This window comes from Pogona vitticeps, chromosome 7 (assembly GCF_051106095.1).
Source record: "Pogona vitticeps strain Pit_001003342236 chromosome 7, PviZW2.1, whole genome shotgun sequence".
NCBI classification, from domain to species: Eukaryota; Metazoa; Chordata; class Lepidosauria; order Squamata; family Agamidae; genus Pogona; species Pogona vitticeps.
The window spans coordinates 1,827,786-1,847,414 of NC_135789.1; the positions used below are offsets into that span (position 1 = coordinate 1,827,786).

Here is a 19,629-nt window from a genome sequence, read left to right on the forward strand (position 1 = left end):
GCTGAGGAGCACTGAGGAGATCGGAGAGCGAGGAACGCAACGATGCGCCAACCCTCCAGGGTTCCCCCGAGGTGTAAATTAATACAGTACTGGCTTTTTAAAGATACACAGAGTTACATCTTGACGCTTGCAGGTGGTGTCAGGAACCTTCAAATTGGAGGCACAGCACAAAGACACATCAAACAACACACACAGCTTCCATTAGCAAAACCCCACACATTGATCAAGTTGGCAAACCCACCGCCCGGGGACAGCCAGCGCGGAAGCCCCAGGGCGAAAAGGTTCAGAAAGATGACACCGTCAGGGTCGGCTGTCACTTTTAACAAACCCCACATCGCCGTTAAGGGAGAAGACCGTTCATCATGTCGGTCGGGGTTGTGAGACACAATGCTGCTTCATCACATACACACACCCCAAACAGACCCCAAGGCAGGTGGGGACGCGCGAGAATGATTTTGCCCAATAAGGCCGACATCTGGGCAAGATGCCAAACGCCAGCCACTCAGAAGGGGAAAAGGGTTTGTTAAAAACCCACAGCCCTCAAGACAAACGATGGAGCTGCCCGAGCCTTAATTGGCTCGACGCGCGATAGATCTCAGAAAACCCGCTGGCGAGGCCCTCGTTTGCTTTTGAGTGATGGGCGAAGGCCACGGGTTCGGTGGGGTGCCTCGCTCTCGAATTCTGGGCAGGGAACGCCGGGAAGACAAATACCAGCAGGACGTTTTCTAAAGATCCAGATCTTTTTAACCTGCTCTTTGTTTTTTCCTTGCTCTCGCCGGCCAACCAAGAACCACAGTTTCTCCTCAATGGTTCCACGGAACGTGGAACCCCAACACTGGGAAGTTTTGGAGTCATCTTGAAGGGAGGCTGAAGCCCCAAATGTGGGACTTTTTCTAGGGACACAACACTCGTGGATCCCTGTAAAGAACAGGGTCAGTTCTCCACATGATCCTTTTTGGAAGGGGTGAGGGCGAGAAAGAGCCCCATTTGGGGCCAAATCAGGGCCAGCAGCGCCTGGAAAATAGAGCAGCACAGAACAGGCAAGCTAGCCAAGGGTGGAGGCAAGAGAAAGGGGCAGAGGGACCCTTTTTCCTAGAATGCATTTCCTCTCCGGCTCTGCCTTGTCTATGTGAGTGCAAAACACACACACATAACACACACCGCATTGTGCTTTATCAAGGCGATCAGTGCTAACAGCTCCTGCACGACTCCGGCTTCCCCACGAATTGATTGAGACAAAAATAAAATGAAAAAACAAACCTACAAAGGCAGGAGCCTGCCGGAATCGCGCCAGGCAGGGCTGGGATGGGACTCGCTCGAAGCCCCAGACCGGCTGCGGCTGGCTCCAGCCTTTGGGTGACTATTATGGGAAAGATCTCTCGGCCGCTCCCGGAGATGGCTCTCCTGCTACTCTTTCTGCCTCCCTTCCCCTCCCCACTCTGGTCCAGAATTTTTCCGGTCTTGCCTGGGTTTACTACTTATGCTTTTTTAATGATTTCTCTCTCTCCCCCGGGGCAAGATTTGCTAGTTAAGGTCTTTCGATGAAAAATCAGAGCTGGCGTCCGGCGAAGGGATGAAACGGCAACACTCTCTCTCTTGGTTCAAAACAAGAGAGTGACACAAATCCAAATTCAGAATTGGGGGGGGGAGTAATCAGAGAAAGGAAGGAAAACACAAATAATTTGGGTTGGGGCAGGTAAAGGACTCGTACGGATGACAGGTCCAGGAAATGCGGAGGCCGGATGGAGAGAAGCGCAGCCTTGCCAAGGTGGCATGACTACAACTCCCATTCCTCTGCAGATACGGGATTTTTAATCCAACACTACTGGAAAGAGGCGAGTCGTGAGAAAAGGCGGACTTGGATAAAACCAGTTTGGCAAGTCAAGAGGCGCCGGGCGGGAGAATGATCTTACCCATCCATACATGCTCCTTTGCAAATCGCTGAACGTTTTGCCAACTTCACTTCCTCCATTCTTCCATCCACGTAAAAAATACTGTCCCGATCACTGTTCGTTTTTCTCTCTCTTGGTGTTTTTCTCCCTTTCCTTTCTTTTTCCCCCCTTCTATCATCCTCTCCCAGGGTTGAGGAGATCCGAACGCTTCCTTGGAACATCACTGGAGCACAGACTTTCCGGGGTGTGTGTGCGTGTGAGGCCCTGCCCAGCCTCTGAAGGAGAATGCACCAAAAATCAAGCAGCCACAAATCAAAGGAGGGAAAAAAGGGGGGGGGGGAGAGAGATGAATATGTGCAAAGCAGACAGAGAAGCTCAAGAGTTCCAAAGTCTTTTTCCTAAAAAAATAAATTAAAAAAACACAACCCTCTCAAGAAAATAATAATAAAAAAATACAGTGTCTCCTGTTCTCAGCCTTAAGTGATGCTGAAGGACTGTTGGCTAAGTGCAGAAGTGGGAGGAAAGGTTGTATTGGTTCACCTGGTCCTCAAGGAGGAAAAATGAAAGGGATTAAAATTAAGGCAAGATAAGCACAGGAGGCAAAGTCAGTGGGGAAAGAGAGGGTTGCTTTTTCTGTCTGGAACAGAGCAGAGGCGTGATTCCTTCCAAACCGGTCGATGGGAAAACTGAGGGTGCGTCTGTTGCAAGGCAGCTTAGGGAGAGAGATCACACAGAAGGGGGAAAAGCCAACAGGGAGGGCTCCCACGATGAGCCAGTGAGGGTGGCAGAAATCCTGGCGTCTCCTCGGCTCCACGAGAAGAACACTGCAGCCTGCCTTGTTCTCAAGGGCAGGAAGGCGGCCCGCGAGAGGGCGAGCCAGGGAGCGAAGCAGCAGCCCGGAGACATACGGCGGGAGGAAGGCAGGCAGACGGGCGGCGACGGTCAGAGGGTTTGGTAGTGCTGCCGGAGCCTGGCTTGTAAGAACTCGTGGGTCAGGTTGTGCCGGGTAATGATGCCGACGATCTGGGGGGGGGACAGGGGGGAGAGAGGAAAAGCAGAGGAAAACGTGACTTTAAAAGGCAACCGTCGGGGAGAGATCAAAACATTTGCTAAGCCCTGTGGAACTCCCAGCCACAAGATGTAGCGAGGGACGCCATCTTGAGCCATCCCAAGGAGATCGTGGAGGGGAGAGGGGGGGGCCAAAAGATGACTCAAATCTGGCTGTCATACCCTCCTCTTTCTATGCTGGGCTGAGGAGTCCAAAGGGAAAAGGCCCAGCTGGTGAACCTCCCACAAGAGCCGCGGCAAGAACAGAAGGTTGGGCAATCCGGATGTTCTGCCCTCATCCGGCGCCCCTCTGCCCCACTTTCTCAGGTCCTGTCCAGTGCCCTGTTTGCTAGGGTGGCCCATGGGGGGGGGCAGGGGGAAGAGACCATGCAGAAGAAAGGACAGAAACCATACCACTCACCAGCAAAACCCACTGGACCCAGAATGACTGGGTAGCTCAGTGACTTAGGAATCTATCTGTGGAGCTGGAGGTTGGGAGTTCGATCCCCCCCCCCACTGGGCCTCCTTCGCAGGGGCTGGACTGGATGATCCCTTAGGGTCTCTTTCCAGCTCTGCCGTTCTAAGACGATGACAATGACGCTAGAGAGCCAGGGATCGTCAGCCTATCCAAGCCAGGGTCCCAGCCGCAAACAGGGCCGTGTGCTCCGTTTTCGTGCACTTCCCGACTCCTTCCATCCCCACCTACAGAGGGTCTGAAAGATCCCAGCCCTGGACTCCCCCTACGAACATATCTGCTGCTTCTGCTTTCGAGCCAACATGCGCTGGAGGGCCAGCGACACCTGGTGGAGACTCCGAAAGGGCAAGTCTAGGCAAGGTGAGAAACATCAGCTACGTCCTGGTCTCCCTTTCTGTGAGACATGGAAAACTTTGTATATTTTTTCCAAATGCCACATCTTGCTCCCACCATCAACTGGTGCATGTTGGCGCACTGTTTTTCCAAATGCACGCAGCAATAACCATGCCCAGCGTCAAAATGCACCCACGGTTTTGGACGCAGCGAGAAAAAGGTTATTTCCGTACAGAAACGGGAGGTGAAAAATAACCACCCAGAAATGCAAACCCAGGTTCTATCCTTAGCTTTAGCCCTCTAGCCGCCCTACAGCAAGACAGGGCATCGGATTCGGTTTGGACTCCAGGTCCCCTAATCCCTCCCTCTCCATCGCTGGATCTTTTGCACAGGGATGATGGGACTTGTAGTTTTAAAGCTGGGCCCGAATGGATGCGCTGGGGAGAACCGCAAACCGAAACTGGCTATTTCCCAAGCGTCTTCAGACCCTCCTGAAAGGGCTGACGGGCTCACCTCCCCGACAGCGTTCACCACCGGCAGATGCCTCAGCCCCATCGTCCGGAAGAGGTTAAAAACTTGGGAGACGTGAGTGTTGGGCGAGACGGTGAAAGGGGACGGATTCATGTACGGCGTGACGTCCTAGCCAAAAAAATAAAAAAGATCAGGAAGGAAATCTCAGAAACTCATTGCTCTCCGTTGTTCCAAAAGTATTTTGATATTGCTTTTATTGACCGTTTTTAACATAATACTTATTTGATTCCTTCCTAATGTTGGTGCAATTACTGGGGGTTATGGGACCTCTCCCCTCCCTCCCCCAGGCCACCAATGTGACACCCCCCCCAAGCACAGACACCCCCCTTTTTACCACAATCATCCTGGGGTTCAGCAGCGTCAGATCCAAATCGTGGATGTCGGGGTAGCGGGGGTAATCCTCGGCCATCTCCGCGTACGAGAGACGAGGCTGGCTGGCGCTCTGCAGGGAGGAAAAGCAAACTCGGGGAGATCAACCTCCATATCCCCCTCGCCCGAGAACTTCAGAAATTCACAAGAGGCAGCGGTGAGGAGAGAAGACGGTGGGTTCCAACTCATGGATTTGGGAGCACGGGGAATCTGCCCTGTACAAGGGGTGGAAATCTACCACGGCTCGGCTCCGACTCGCAAGATATGGGATCGCCAGGGAGAAGGCGATCGATTTTCCTTCTGGATGCCGCCTGACCCGAGATCACCCGCCTCCGGACGACACCCAGACCAGGGAGGCAGGAGCGGTGGCTGCCGCTCACGGAGAAGGGACACCCCAGCCCGGCCCAACTCACCGACTGGTTCTCCGTATAACAGACGCCCCGCACCAGCAAGGTGACCAGCTGGGAGCGCAGGATGAGGCCGTGAAAGGTCAGCGGCCGGAAACGTTCTTCCATGGTCCACTCTTCGCTGGGGGACTGATCCGGGTAAAGGTTTGGGTAAGGGGTGTACCTAAGGAGGAGGCGGAAACCTCGGCTATTGAGAACAATCTGGCAATCAAATCCCGCGTTTTGGAGACGCTGGAAGGAAGAGGCAGGTTGGCCCCGGAGGAAGTCAAATCCTCCACCTCTTCTAGATGGATCTAGTCCTTCATGAACGCAGCCAACCAGGCACCCTAAATACGTCTGGGTGTTACTCAGATTTCTCCCCCAAAAGGGATGATTCTGAGCCATCACATCAAAACTGACTTATAGGCATCCTATTTAAAGGAGCGGTTTGAACCCGTTCCACTTGCCTGGGAAGTTTTCCACGGCTGAGCAGGGATTCAAACCCTATTCCCCAGAGTCCTCGACGGCCACTCTATGCACTACACCATGTCAAGTTTGCTGTTATCCACGGTTTCTTGCATCCACGGGAGGGAGAGCTTCAAACCGCTCCCCAATGGATACGGGCGCCCTACTGGGTTTGCATTCTTATTATTGAGAATATTCTACATCTGAAACAAGGGATCTGCTTGTAAAGCACCAAAACACCTCCAAGTTTTGGACTGCAAGTCCCCTAATTTCTTCCTGCCATCGGTGATGTTACACAGGGACGATGGGACCTGAAGTTCCAAAAAGAAGCCACTCTTCGCTACTTCCACCTACGCTCCGGAACAGCCCGTTGCGTTGCTTTTTTTGACGTACAACCACCTTCTGCAAGGCCGGTCCTGCCACAACCAACTCCACGGCGCAGCGAGGATTCGAACCCGGCTCTCCCGCCCCCCCTACCCCAGCCCGACCTGATCTCACCTCCGCTCCAGCATCTGCTGCAGCATGTCCTCCGTCTCCGGCGGCTCTTCCGTGGCGATGTGGTCCTCGCACATGTTCCGCAGCTCACTGGAAGGGTAAGATTTCATCGACTGGCTGCGTTTCCGCTGCTCGCTGGCCCTGGTGAGGATGCTGGATTTCTGAGGTGGGGGTGGGGGTGGGGGAGAAAGACAGAGAGAAGAGCCGGGGGGGGGAGAATCAGCCCACTTATGGGACAAAAAATCTGTTTTTCACATTCAAAGACTTCAGACTTCAAAACATGTCCCCCCCAAGGCTTATTAAGGCCGGGAAACTCAAGGTTTCCATCTGCCCCAAACCCAACCCCCCCCCTGGTTAACCCGTTTCCTTCTGTCTTCTCCTGCCTAAGATCAATACCAGCACCCAATGTTCTGTCCATCACACCAGCTATATTTTTTTACCATTTAAATGGCAACCCTATATTTCTTTATTGCGTTGCCTTGTTCGTTAAATTTGCAGACCGCTCCCATCGCACTCTTCAGGGCGGTTGGCAACGATCCATCGAATCCAAATAGAACAGAATGATTCACATGCTCTGCAAAGCACTTCAAGTTTTATCTGGTTCGCAGTTCTCCTGTGGGCCATCAAGTTGGCTCCGTCTGACGGCCACCCTAAGAACGAGCACCCCATCCTGCCCTCAACCGCCTTGCTCAGCTCTTGAAAACTCAAAAGTCGTGGTTTCCTTTAGGCAATCCATCCCTCTCACATCCAGCCTTCCTCTTTTCCTACTACCTTCCACTTTTCACAGCTTTTCCCAGAAAACCCTGCCTTCTCGTGACGCCCCATCGGTACGGCATTACCTTTCCCCAAATAAATCTGACATTCTTTCCCCAGGATGGGGGACCAAACACAGAAAGACTTTCCGACCCAGTGGATGAAAAGCGCCGTTGCTCGCCCATCTCCTCACCTTGAACTTAATATTGTTGCTGATCAGCTGGTCCCACTTCATGAACTCTTTCTCGTAGGCCCGGTTCTCGGTCACCACTGGGAAGGCGTGGTGGACCGTCGTCCGCAGGATGCTCACCAGGGACTGGATCCGGGTGTGGGGGTAGACGTACATCAGGTTGGGCTCCATGATGTCGCTGGCCCTCAGCCTGGAGAGGGAGGATTTTTAGAGCTATTTTATGGACCTCGATTTAAATTTGCAGCTTTCTCTTCCCAGCTAAAAAAGGGGGGCTCAATGGGGCCGTCTAAATGACACTTAAAGAGTCTTCATTAAATTGCAATTGCAAAGCGAACCCACTGAAGATACAACAAGGTAGGGAACCGAAGCGAACTTCAGCAACAGGTTAGTTTAGATCAATGGCTCCCCAGATGTTCTTGGACTACAAGGCCCAGAAATCCTGGCTAGCACAGCTCGTGGTGAAGGCTTATGGGAGTTGTAGTCCAAGAATACCTGGAGACCTAGAGGGAGGGGCCAACCTCACCTCTCTCTGGAGGGGGAGATTCCAGGAAATCTGGGGAAGCAGCCACCAAGACGGCCTCCTTCTCCTCTCCCCCCCCAACCAAAGTCGGACAAGCGTGTTTGGTTTTAATACCGGCCGGAGCCTGTGATTTCAAGACGGAGCCACTCACCTGTCCATTTCGGCCTGGGTCTCCCAATCCAGCAGCGGCACACCGCGCAGGTTGACGTAAACATCATAAATCCCCTTGTTGAAGAGATCCCCGGTCCATTTGGCGACCTGGACAAAGAGTTAAAGAAACGGCTTTGATAAAACAGACAAGATGCCGTTCCTAAGATCAGGGTTTGCCCCCCCCCTTTTCTGGAACACTTCCTGTAAAGGAAGACCAAGTGGGAGTGGGCCAAAAAGAATGCCCTGAACTATTAGATACAGTAAAACCCTGTATCCATGCTACATATCTGCTGATTCTCTTATCCACAGTCTAAAATACTTTTTTAAAAAAATCCCGGAAATATATATTTCTAGTGATGACATGACCAGAACTGGTTACTAGAGAAAGCCAGAGACCATGCTAGGTGTAGGGTTCACTATTATAAATCTGCTATATTTTTTTTCAGCATCCACAGGGAGGGAATTTAAACTGATCCCCCACCGATATGGGGGTCCTCTACTATATCATCAGAAATCTGAATGGTTTCAAGAAAGCTGCTTTCCCCCTAAACTGAGTGTTTGTGTACAGACACAACTATTGTGGGGGGGGGATGTCACTCCAGCCCCCCCCCCCCCCGCTAGCGGTTTCTGGAAAGCCCAGCCTTATCTGTGAGCCCTGAACCAAGAGGGTTGCAGGAGAAAGGATGTTAATGCCAGCTGGTTCGATAAACCCGTTTGCAAGCCTGATGGCCTAAAACGTGGCCTGTGGAGCCGACCGACCAGGTGACCTTCCTGGTTTTGAAGGACTTTGCTGCTGGTCTGGGTCGCGGTGTCCTTTGACACCCCCCCCCCCCGAGCGGCTCACCATGAGCGTGAGCATGATGGGCAGCCCGTACGTGATCTCGTTCGTGGACTCGATCAGGATGACGGTGAGGCTGATGGTCATGCGCACCACCCCGCCCAGAAAGGCCGCGGCGCCGATCAGGGCGAAGGTGCCCGAATAGATGTGATCCAGGCCGATATAACTAGGAGAGAAGGACGGAAGGAAGCCGGGTTAGGAACTGGGCGGGGGGGGGGACCACCAAGGGGCCAGAAAGCAGGGAGCCACGCGGATGGAAGCGGGGTGGGGGTGGGGGTGGGGGTGGGGGTGGGGGTGGGGGTTAGGGTTGCACCTTTTCACGAGGTTGGCCACCAGGCGTCCGAAGGCGGCCCCGCAGAGCAGCGATGGGACAAACAACCCGCTGGGCACCGAAATCCCGTAAGTCCAACAGGAGAGTAAGAAATAGAGGAGGAAGAACAGGGAGAGGGTGACCGGGCTGAAAGTACCTGCGAGACAAGCGGAAGGAAGAAAGGAGGAAAGAGGCTCAGAGAGTAGGTCCACCAGAGCTCCGCCCCCCAACAGAGGAGGCCACGCCCCTTTCCCCAAGAACTCTGCCCCACCAAGCTACAGTAAGCACCAAGGCTCCGCCCTGAAATAAAAGGCCACACCCCATCATGCGATGGTAAAGCAGCAAAGCTCCGCCCACCCAAGAAAAGGCCACGCCTTTTCCCCCAAAACCTCCGCCCCCTTCAACAAGCCACCCTTCACACAACCGACACCAAGCGGAACTTGGAAAACAGTTTTCTGGACTACGAATCCCAGAATCCCCTAAGGCAGCGGGGGAGGGGGGGCTATGATGCCTGGTTAAGAGTCCCCATGAAAAGTCACTTTTCTAAGCTCTTGTTATCTCGGGCAGAGAAACCCAGACCATCCAGATGTTTTGCCTTTAGGGTCCACCGGAGGCCGCCCACGCAGTAAGGGATGATGGGTGTCTTAGTCCCAAACATCGGCAAGGTTCCATGCTCCCCAGGAGCAGCACATGGGAAGGGTTTGTTTGTTTTTTTTGAAAGAGGAGCCCACCAGCTCTCCTCTTCCACGCCCCCCCCTCCTGCGGCTTCTCCTCCAGCGGTTAGGAGCGGCCCGGGTCTCCTCCTCACCTTCCTGGTGGAACAGCTGCAAAATGGCCGACTCCTGGGGGTTGAAAAACAGCGTCGCCATGTCGTTGTAAGTCTGGTTGGGGCAGAAAAAGGTCCGGACGCTGGCATTCACTTCATTGGACGAAGAATCCTAAAAAAACAGCGCACGTGGCATTAAGCCGAGGGCAGCCAAACCCTGGTCTTTTTTGCAGGGGTTTGGGACTACAACACCCATGGGCCACGGTGGAGACCGCCTCAGAGTCCAAAACTCTGGAAGGCCAGATGTTCTTTGATCCAGGCAGAACCCATTTGTTTGAATCATCTATCTGGATGATTCAATCCACCTTAAAACTGCTCAACTACATAACCTATATGCAAAAGTTCAAAACGACATCAATTTTAAAATGAAAATAACCACATCAAGCTCGGATTCCATCTGAAATGAAGTCAAGAAAGGGATCCACTGAGACTCATTTAACCCCATGTAGAAAAGAGATGCTCAGCACAATTCAATCGGAGGGGGGGATTTTTCACCCCTCCCTTACCTGCAGGCCCACCGAGACGTTGTTCCCGTGGTTGGCCGAGGAGAGTGGCCGGCATTCCCCGAGGACCACGGAGGCAACGAAAACCACCAGGGTGGTCGTTAGACCCACCAGCAGGCTCTCCAAAACTCTACACGAGCAAAACAAGACAAATGTTGTTGTTTTTTAAGAAAGCAAAGGCCAGGAAAGGTCAGGATGAGACCCCGCCACCCTCTGTGGACCTCAAAACCAGAACTGAAGCTACAAAACGGTGCTTCGGTGACAGCCTAGCTCAGTTCTGATCACACGCAACCTTGTGGTTTCCTTGACTGACTCAACCCATCTCACATTCCGCCTTCCTCTTTGCCTACCGCCTTCCCCCTCTGCCTGGCAAGATTGCCTTCTCTGGGGAGTCTACCCTTCTCAAGATCAGCCCATACACGGCAGCTAGGTTTTATTTTAAAAGCCAGGCAGAAAAACACGCAGGGATCCCAGCAGGATCAAGGGGCGGAGGTTACCTAACCAGCTTCGGTTTGGGGTGGACGTTCCGCATGCGGTATTTCGCCAGCCTCTTGTTGATGCAGTTGAAAGTGGCGCCGAGGAGGCCCCCCGCCACGCCCATGAGGATGAAAAACCCCAGGTCGGCCACCGTCCAGAGGTGGCATTTCTTATCCGATTCTGAGCACTGAAAGGAGCAAGGGAGGGAGGAAAAGAGAGGGGGGGAGAGGAAGGAAGCAGGGGAAAAAGGGCCTCCACTATTAATCAATGGGGATTGATCCTTGGGATGCAGTTCACAGAGTGTTTTTCCCCTGCCCCAAATTTGAATTGCATTTATTGCTTGTTTTCTTTTATATTCTATACACACACCCCAGGTGGCTTACAACTTTGTTAAAACAAACAAAAAAACACAACAGACTTTAAAAGATCATAAGTGGGGTTTGAACCAGAATAAAAACCATCGCACTCCTTGAAAACAGCTTAAAATGAAAACAAGGTCTGAATTAAGCCTGGATCATTTCTTAATTATGCCGTCACGCAATTCTAGCTAACTAAATATAACACGACACCCTTTGTCGTTTAGCTCCATCTATTTGGGTGTTATTGTTAAGAAACGACCCAAGGGGGGGGGGAATAGTGAATTTCAAGACCACGTACCTTGAACTCCCCAAAATTCAGCAACCCGGGGACCTGGAAAGCCCCCCAGCTCCTGAACTGAATCCCCGAACGGAAGAAATTGAGCGTGAACGTGGCCGCCATGGAACAAAACAGCTGGAAAAGGGAAGGAAAAGGCAGGGCATTTAGAGGGCTGGTCGCCCCAAGGGTTCAGGGGCTCACTTCTGCCTTGCCTTGCTCTTCCTGGAATACGGACGAGAACCAAATCTGTTGTGTGTGGGTTTTTTTCCCCTCCTTACCACTTTCCACGTCAGCCGCTGATTCCAGAAGGAGGATCCTTCTTCCAGGCTGAAGAGCGTGCCTCCGATGGGGGCCCCAAAGGCGGCAGCCACCCCGGCCGCAGCTCCGGCCGAGACAAAGTCTCTTTTGTCCCTGAGTCAAGAGAGAAGGAAAAGGAGAGAGACTTTCGCGAAGGGAAGCAAGCAGATGTCCGACGGCTTGGGCAGAGCCAAAAAGGCTAGCCACCTCCGGGAGCAACATTAAAGCAAACTCCAAGGACAGTGGGACTACCTGCCACAAGATGTAGCCACCAACCTGGAGTAAGTGAACTTCAGCCTTGCAGAGTTGATGGGGGGGGGGGAAGAGAACCACACAAGCAAACTTACATGAATCCACAGCCCACCCATGTGTTTTCAGACCTCCAATGCATGAAGGCATAGATTTATCTTGAGTGATCCACGTCCTATAATCTGGAAGCCAAATTCTAGCCCACGGTGGGTCCCCAAGGAAGTGGCAAGGGTGCGAACCATCTGCCTTGTTACGAATTGTAACCCCTGGAGTAATATTTACCCTCAACACTGGACTGTTAATCTGGAGCACCTCATCAGGGCATCTTACCTGTCACTGCGGAAATAAGGGAAGTTGAACCGGATTTTCTTCAAAGAAATACTCTGGAACTAGAGAGGGAAAAGAGAGAGAGAATAATCTTAATTTACCGAGCAGAACGCTGAAGGCTCTTTTATGCTCTAAACAAGACAACGACTAGGTTCACATCTTAGACTAAACCATGGTTTAGCCTTCGCAAATACATTAAACCATGGTTTGTTCAAACCATGGTTTGTGCAGCTTTAGTGACAATTTCCCCCAACAGGGACTAGACAAACAGGGTTTGTTTTTCCCCGCTTGTACTTTGGATCTCTCTCTAGCCCTATGGCCAGCTCCCATCTTAGGGCAAGCCAACGGAGAGTCAATCCGTGGTTTCAGGTCTGTTAGATTCCTCCTCCTGGTGGCTCGTGTTCAAACCACCAGGCAGCCCGTTTTTTCGTAGTGGCCAGAGGACCTGATTAGGGCTTGGGAAGGCCAGGTTTCTGAGTCAGCCATCAAGGAATGAAAGTGACTCTCAGGCTTTGGGGCTAATCACTCTCTTCCTTGCTCAGCCTGGCCTACCTCATAAGGCTGTTGGTAGGATAAAACCAAAGGGCAGAGGGTAACCATAAACACACTGCTTTGGGTTGGACAGAAGAAAAAGAATGAGGGAAATGCAACAGATAATATGAATTTTTAAGGAAACACTGTGTGTTTCTGTGGACCGTCCAGAATTGGGGACCGTCTTGCTTACCTGGGGTAGACCAGCTCCAACCACGGCCCCGCTGTGGATCATGGGACCCTCTTTCCCAACAAAAAGACCTGCAAACACACACACACACACACACAGTGAGATCCTGGGTCACAACCCAGATTGGGGAGCCCAGTGGATCAGAAACACCGGGATAAAAAAATGCAGAGGAACTCCTCACCTCCGGCTACGCTGAAGAGGACCCCGAGGGCTTTGCACACCAGAGTCCGGAGCCGAACAATCCCGGGAACCTTCACTCCGTTCAAGTAGCATTTAATCTCCGGGATTCCAGAACCGGCGGCCACAGGCTGGAAAGAGAGCACAATCAAACATCGCCCCCCCCGTCCTGCCGTTGGGTGGTGGGAGGAAGTGGCTTCAGGCGGCAGAGGTGGGGAGAAGGGGGGGGCGGCAAGAAGGTCTGGCAGCCAGGCAGACTTGGGTGGGCGAGGTGGCCCAGCCGGCGCCCCCCATCCCCTCCGACTGCTCTCCCTGGGAATGGCGGACGATGCTCCTAGGGCAAGCAGAAGCGGGCGGCAGGCGACCACATCCTGACCAGGAATAGGTGGATTTTACCTGGATCAAGACCAGAAGGCTGGCCAGGAAGACAAAAGTCAGGTTGAAGCCCATCAGCTCCAGCAGAGAGACTGCCAGGCAGCCTTTCTCGCTGCACTCTTCCACGGCTGTAGGGAACCAAAGTCAAAGAAATGGGTAAAGCCACCCCGACGATATTGCTGGACTCAGAAGGTCCCTCTGTCTTACCTCACCTCAGAAGCTGAGAAGGGAAGCTTGGTCTTTCCACCAGCCGTGCTAAAAGATCCGTGCCTTTTTTTCCCCTCTTCCCTCCTCCTCTCGTCTTCCTTTCGTGCAGCGTCTAGCTGATTGTATATTAATGTCTAAGTGATCGCACCTCAAATCTAAGAATTCTTTAGGCGGAGACGATAATAATTGCGCACTATCAAATCAATTCCAACATATAGGTTCTGCGGGTGTCTCGTAGGACTGAACAGTTTGCCCAGGGCCACCCAGGCTGGCTTTTTAACCCTAGGAGGCCCAGTGGGGGGAATCGAACTCCCCACCTCTGGTTCTACAGACTGATCCCTAAGCCCCTGAGCTATCTAGCCCACGGACTTTGGTTGAGAAGCGGAATATAATCCCTACCCATAAATGAAGAAAACCAGAAAGGCTTCTTACACACCCCACATGTTTTCTCAAGCTCTCGCGACCCATTCGTCCCATGAAGCCGGTCCACTGGGGTGATAAAACACACAGGGGGGAAAAAGGATACAGTTCTGTACGATGCGGAACTTGAGTCTGGAGAAAAGGCGTACGAAAAAATCCACAAACAGACCCACCTGGGAAGGAAGGAAGTGAAGGAGGAATCGAACTTATCCTGCTTCCAAAAATTCTCATCTCCCCCCCACTGGACTTGCCCCGAGTAAGCCCGTAAAACATGCACGGATCCGTTTTCCATGAAGAAAAAAAACAAAGAGAAATAAACCGTATCTTACCATCCCTGTACTGACACCAATGGCAAAGACCATCATCCACTTCACGGCTTCATACCTCTGGCTTTTCTGCAGTGGAGGGAGAGAAACGGATACCTATGACTCGGAATGAGCAGAGTCTAGAAAAGTTAAGAGCTTTAGACTTCAATTCCCAGAATCCTTCAGCCACCTGCAACTGATTCTTGGCATCCATAAACAGACACAAAATAACCTAGGAACTTCTTGGTGTTTTTATCCATCTTCTCCAGGCAAAACCTAAGTCTCTAGACCTCACTGCTTCCCCAAAACCAGTTTCCCAACTCCATATTTGACTGACTAATGAATGGATTATTTTCTGGCAAAAGACTGGGCTGAAGGAGCCTAGACCCACCACTGAAGAGCTCAGTGGTTTAAGCATCGAGCTGCAAAACCAGAAGTTGAGAGTTCGAATCCCCACTGGGCCACTTGACGGGGCTAGACGGGATGATCTCTAGAGTTCCTTCCATCTTGGCAGCTCTAAGATGATGATGATGATGATGATGATGATGATGATGATGATGATGATGATGATTATTATTATTATTATTATTATTATTATTATTATTATTATTATTATGTATTGACATTTCCAGAGACCTCCCCACAAAGCTATGATCCAGCTTTTCAACATGAAAACAGTGGCCATGGGTTTGCTCCCATCATCTCCTACATCATCCTACCTTGCTGTCAAGACTTTCCAGGACTTCCAGATAGGGTTCATTGATGCATCGGTCGTAGTCCAAGCTCTAGAAGGACAGAAAAAAAAGAAAAATATAAGGAGGGGCATCCAGAAACAAGAGGGCAAGGCCACCACGTGCATCTCTTTGGATTTTCAAAGAGAAGGGGCTCATCTGAAATGAGTTAAAGCCAGAAACCTGGGGTTCTCCAGCTACTGAGCCTCAGCGGAGTCTTTTGAGCAGCCTTATACAATTTAAGGAAAAAAAAGATGGGTCTCCACCCCACCCCACCCATCATCCTACTACAGCTAGGAAGGGATCAACCAGTTGAGCTGGAAGGTGGGACTTGGAAGACAAACCAAAAAATACTTCTTCTCATAGGATGTAGAACTGTGGAACTCCCTGCCACAAGACATAGCCCACGTGAATGGGTTTAAAGGGAGCCAGTCAAATCCAGAAAGGATTGTGCCATTGACTCCTAGCGGTCATCCCACCAGTGATTCCATATATCCTTCCCCACTGGTTACTGGGGCTGTCGCTCACCTCGTAGTCCTTCCGGGGCAGAATCTCATCTTCCTCATCCTCCGTTTCTCCAAGGATGGTCTGGAACGGAAGCCAAAGGGTTCAGGAAAACGTCAGGCAGGTGGGAACGGACCCATGTTGTCAAATAGCTGGAGAGAGCAAGCTTTCTCCTCCTCCTCTTATTGTCACAACCACCCTGCGAGGTAGACCTGAGCTAAGAGGTCGCCCAATGAATGGCACGGGGACCAAGACCTCTCTAGCCTCTGCCCAGGGCTCCAACCCTTACACCAGGCTTCCTCTCTGCTGCGTTCAGAACCAGCTTCTCAGAAAACTCTGATTCCAGACGCTGTGGATGACAAAGCTCTAGATTCAACAGTTCAGAGGCAAAACAAAAAAACAAAAAAACACACACCTCTGTTTATGTTCCCATGAGACTGGCCTGTTCATCACTAGACTTCAAGAACTGCAGAGCGAGAGGTTGGGAGTTCGAATCCCCCACTGGGCCTCCTAGACAGGGGCTGGACTGGATGATCTTTGGGGTCCCTTCCAGCTCTGCCATTCTATGAGGATGAGGATGAATTAAAGCCTTTAAGGATCTCTGTCCCACCCTCCATGTATTAAAGAGGATCCTTTCGCCTCTGGGAGCTGCCCGTAATGAGGGATGAGCAGCGATGGTGGGGGGGTCGGCTCTCCTTCTGGGAGCACCCTCCTCCCTTAGTGATCGTTTGGTTAACGAACCACCAACGGGCTTCCGAAGACCAGGAGGGAGGGAGCTTGAAAAGGGCTCCTTCATCCAAGGGATGCAGGCGATGAGCTACTTTTGAGATGTTATGGGACCTGCCACTCCCATCTGCCCCAGCCTGCAGAGCGGATGGGGAGGGAGGATGGGAGTTGTAGTCCACCACCATCGGGAGGGCCACGCTTCCTTCTATCACTGGTTTAACCCCTGGAACTAAAGAGAGGGATCAGAACCAGCTCACACAAGAGTTTTGTAAAAGGGAAGTCATCAGGAACTGGGTGTTTTTCTGAAACGTGACAGCCTGCCAAGACAAACAGGTCAGACCCAGGCGTCCTTGAGCGGGGCACGATAATAAACTTTGCCCCCCATTTCCATGGTGTCCAGATCTACAAACACAGAGAGCTTGCTTTACTATCCCAATATATATTGCTTTACTATTCAAATACAGTATATAATAATATTCCAATTTACCCTGGAAATTGAAATATTTGTCTTTCTGATCTGCCACTATCACATCCAGCTGGTCTTATGTCAAGAAGAGGCAATGCGTGTCCACCGGAGGGTGAAGGACTACAAACCCCATCACCCCCCAACTTTTGGCTGCTGTGGATAAGACCGGTGGGAGTTGCCATCCAGCTATTATCTGGAGGGTTGCAATGCCCACCCACATCTGCTCTAGAGGTCTGAGAAGTTTTTTTAAAACCCCTCTCTTCTTAACTTATTACCTTGTTTTTGTTTTTAATTTTAAAAAAAAGTTTTGTGTTCTCTTTCATTAATTTGTCTTTCAACCCAGGCCCGAAGACATGGAGAAAAATAAAAGCGCCTTGTACACTCCTTGTTTTCAGCTTTAAATACAGTATGGCCTTTCCATGATATAAGCTGTCTTGGGTCCTTTTCAAAGGAGAAAGGCAGGGATAAAATATTTTAAATAAATAAATGTGCAAGAGGAAAGCTGTGGAGAAAAGGAAGGGTGGGTTTGGAAGAACACAAGAGAAGGTAAATAAAATAAAATAAAATAAAAAATCAAGGTTTTGGTGAGGATTCAAACAGAGTGCTGGGGACACACCCACAGTGTAACATGTTAACAAAGCCCAGCTGCTTTTTTTTTTGCCTTCCTCAGCACTATTTCTGCACCCAGAGCCCTGCTTTTTTTTGCAAACAACACAAAACTGAACAAAAAATGCTAAAACATGTCCCATCTTGCTGATGCAGTGCCGTCCTGTTGCATAAAGCAATGCAACGTGGTTGTTTTATTGCATCGCGCAGGAAGCTCAGAGCGATGATTCTAAGGAAATAAAAGCAGCAGCAATAAAATGCATATTTTGGGTGGCAGGGGGGAGAAGAGCCATTCAACGGTGCGAGGTTAATATTATACTTGCCAGTTCCTCGGGGGTGCGGCTCTCCCTCTCCCCGCAGCAGCAGCAACAGCAGCACCCGACCCCACAGAGCCCCGCCGCCATCGCCCTCCCCAAAGGCTGCACCCTAAATCAGGAGCACCCCCAAAGCCGGCCAGGCTGGGCAGAAAAAGGGGATGCTCGCGCATGCGCACCGCGCCAGCCCGCCGCGACTCTGTGGCTGGCCCAGAGCGGCTCCAAAAGGGGGAGGCACGGATCACGTGAGGCTGGACGGCAGAGATAAGAAAAATTATAGAAGCGTGTCTCTCGTGGGTCAGCTGCTCGCTTCCGAACCCGCGGCTTTCTCCTGATAAGGCTTGCTCACCGTCACCCAGCCCAAGGGTGGATGATGGGGGTTGTAGTCCAGCCTCTCGAGAAAAGCGGGCAGCGGGTTCAGGAAAGTGTGCCTCGGGGGAAAATGCAGCGGGTGCAATCATCCTATGTCCTTTGCCTTCTGCATCGAGTAGCTGGAGATAGAGAGGCAGTGTGGGGTAGTGGTTGAAGTCGAGGGCGGGAAAACTCAAAGAGTTTGGGACGTTATTTTAATTGCAAGTTATGGTTCTTGTGGGTGAATCACTTGTTCCACACACCCTTTCCCCTCGGTGCCGGAGAAGCATGTAGGTTTTCAGGATTTCCATCCAGGAAAGGATTTACAAAAAAATCTTTTTTAAAAAAAAATTAAAGAAAGCCACACCCCTGCTGGAGTTCCTCTACTAAAAATACTGTATTAGTATTTTTGCATTGCTCACTTAAAGCTTCCGAGCGCGAAGCTTGGCCATAAGCAGAAACATCCCTCTGATGAAGGGCTAAATTTCCACCCACATCAAAGAGGGGCTTAAAACTTGTTCTCGGGGGGGGGGGGGGAGTCATGGACAGTCACCCAAAAAGTCAGGGTCATAAGCCAGACAAGCCTTGCATTGTTCAGATAGCAGGAAGAAAACACATTGATAAATAAACTGAATACTATTGGATAGAATGTCTGGATAACTTGTAACTACAGTAGTTACTTCCTAGTTTTTGTTAAATTTCAGAACGCACCAGATGCTCACCGCCGCTTTTCGCCTCCTTCCACGTGGGAAATCATTGGGAAATGGGCAGATGTTTTCAAGCTGGCGTGATGGGTTTTTCTGTTTTGTTTTGAGACCACGTACGCACCAGAAGGTGCACGGCACCAGTAGTACAGCTTGGCCGCTTCGATCAATCATTGGCGCGATGCCTCGCCGTTAATAAGTACTTCACCTGTTTGCAGTTTAACTGGTTTGGGCTGACCTCCAGTTTGAACAAATACAGAAACTGTTTTGCACCAGGGTCAGGCAGCAGACATTTTAATGCAGCTAATTTTAGCACCCTCAGATGGCGTTGCCCCAGGAAAGGATGTGAGATAATCTCGCTTACCTGGGGTCTCAAATCAGCAGCATCTCAAGGGTTGCAAGACAACACCAGCCTGCATTGTTCTAGATTGTTTTTGTCTGATCAGTGATTTTTTAATTATTGGTTACGTTTTCTGTTCCTCTTTCTGTCCGACAGGCTCACACAGTTTGCCCATTATCCTGATAAAAACCCTGTGAAGTAGGCCAGCACCATGTCTGCACCAAGGATGATCCACATGTGGCCCTTCAGATGCTTTGTCAGGTTGACTTGGCCTTTTAAAACCTGGAAGGATGTCTGGCGATACCTTTAAAAAGATGAATAAGGTCCTTTTATTCCGGTCTCATCTGGCAGGACTTTTATTATTGTTTTCCTCCCCAGAAAATGCTTTTCCCCCCTATGCACTGGGAAAGAAAGGTGATTTATCTGCAACGGGTTATATGCAGGAAGCTTCCTGCGACCATGTGGCGCACATACCTTCCCTGGCGTATTGCACAACCGGCTTGAAAACACAAACAGCGGATTGAACGGGTTTGGTAAATGTTTGGAGTGGAGGTGGTTGACCTTTATGGCTTCAGGTGAGCAAGGTGGGACATTATCTCCTGCCTCACAGGGT

General features: G+C 51.1%; 1 protein-coding gene across 3 annotated transcripts; it reads right to left on the reverse strand.

Moving 5' to 3' along the window:
- Positions 1-2,702: 2,702 nt before the first annotated feature.
- Positions 2,703-19,601, reverse strand: CLCN6 (chloride voltage-gated channel 6). 3 transcript variants are annotated; one of them, XM_078378959.1, is made up of 23 exons: positions 18,695-19,601; positions 15,534-15,593; positions 14,994-15,059; positions 14,299-14,364; positions 14,076-14,142; positions 13,364-13,470; positions 12,972-13,098; positions 12,794-12,861; positions 12,073-12,131; positions 11,475-11,607; positions 11,218-11,331; positions 10,581-10,747; positions 10,087-10,213; positions 9,563-9,692; positions 8,758-8,911; positions 8,451-8,610; positions 7,608-7,714; positions 6,940-7,126; positions 5,997-6,154; positions 5,061-5,217; positions 4,613-4,720; positions 4,261-4,386; positions 2,703-2,915 (listed from the first exon to the last, which is right to left on the reverse strand). In XM_078378959.1, the coding sequence occupies exons 1-23, from the start codon at positions 18,848-18,850 to the stop codon at positions 2,835-2,837; spliced, it is 2,685 nt and encodes an 894-aa protein (XP_078235085.1). In that variant the 5' UTR covers positions 18,851-19,601; the 3' UTR covers positions 2,703-2,834. The 3 variants fall into 3 exon arrangements, with proteins under 3 accessions (XP_078235085.1, XP_078235086.1, XP_072833607.1); XM_078378960.1 differs by lacking the exon at positions 18,695-19,601 and adding an exon at positions 17,631-17,832 and having other exon boundaries at positions 2,704-2,915; XM_072977506.2 differs by lacking the exon at positions 18,695-19,601 and adding an exon at positions 15,925-16,355 and having other exon boundaries at positions 2,705-2,915.
- Positions 19,602-19,629: the final 28 nt, after the last annotated feature.

Coding starts and splice junctions, on each gene's coding strand:
- CLCN6 (XM_078378959.1), bottom strand. CDS start 18,850: ATGATTGATCGAAGCGGCCAAGCTGTACTACTGGTGCCGTGCACCTTC. Junction 10,748..11,217: donor TGAATTTTGGGGAGTTCAAG/GTACGTGGTCTT, acceptor TGCTCCTTTCAG/TGCTCAGAATCGGATAAGAA. Junction 5,218..5,996: donor CAGCAGATGCTGGAGCGGAG/GTGAGATCAGGT, acceptor CCTCCTCCTTAG/GTACACCCCTTACCCAAACC.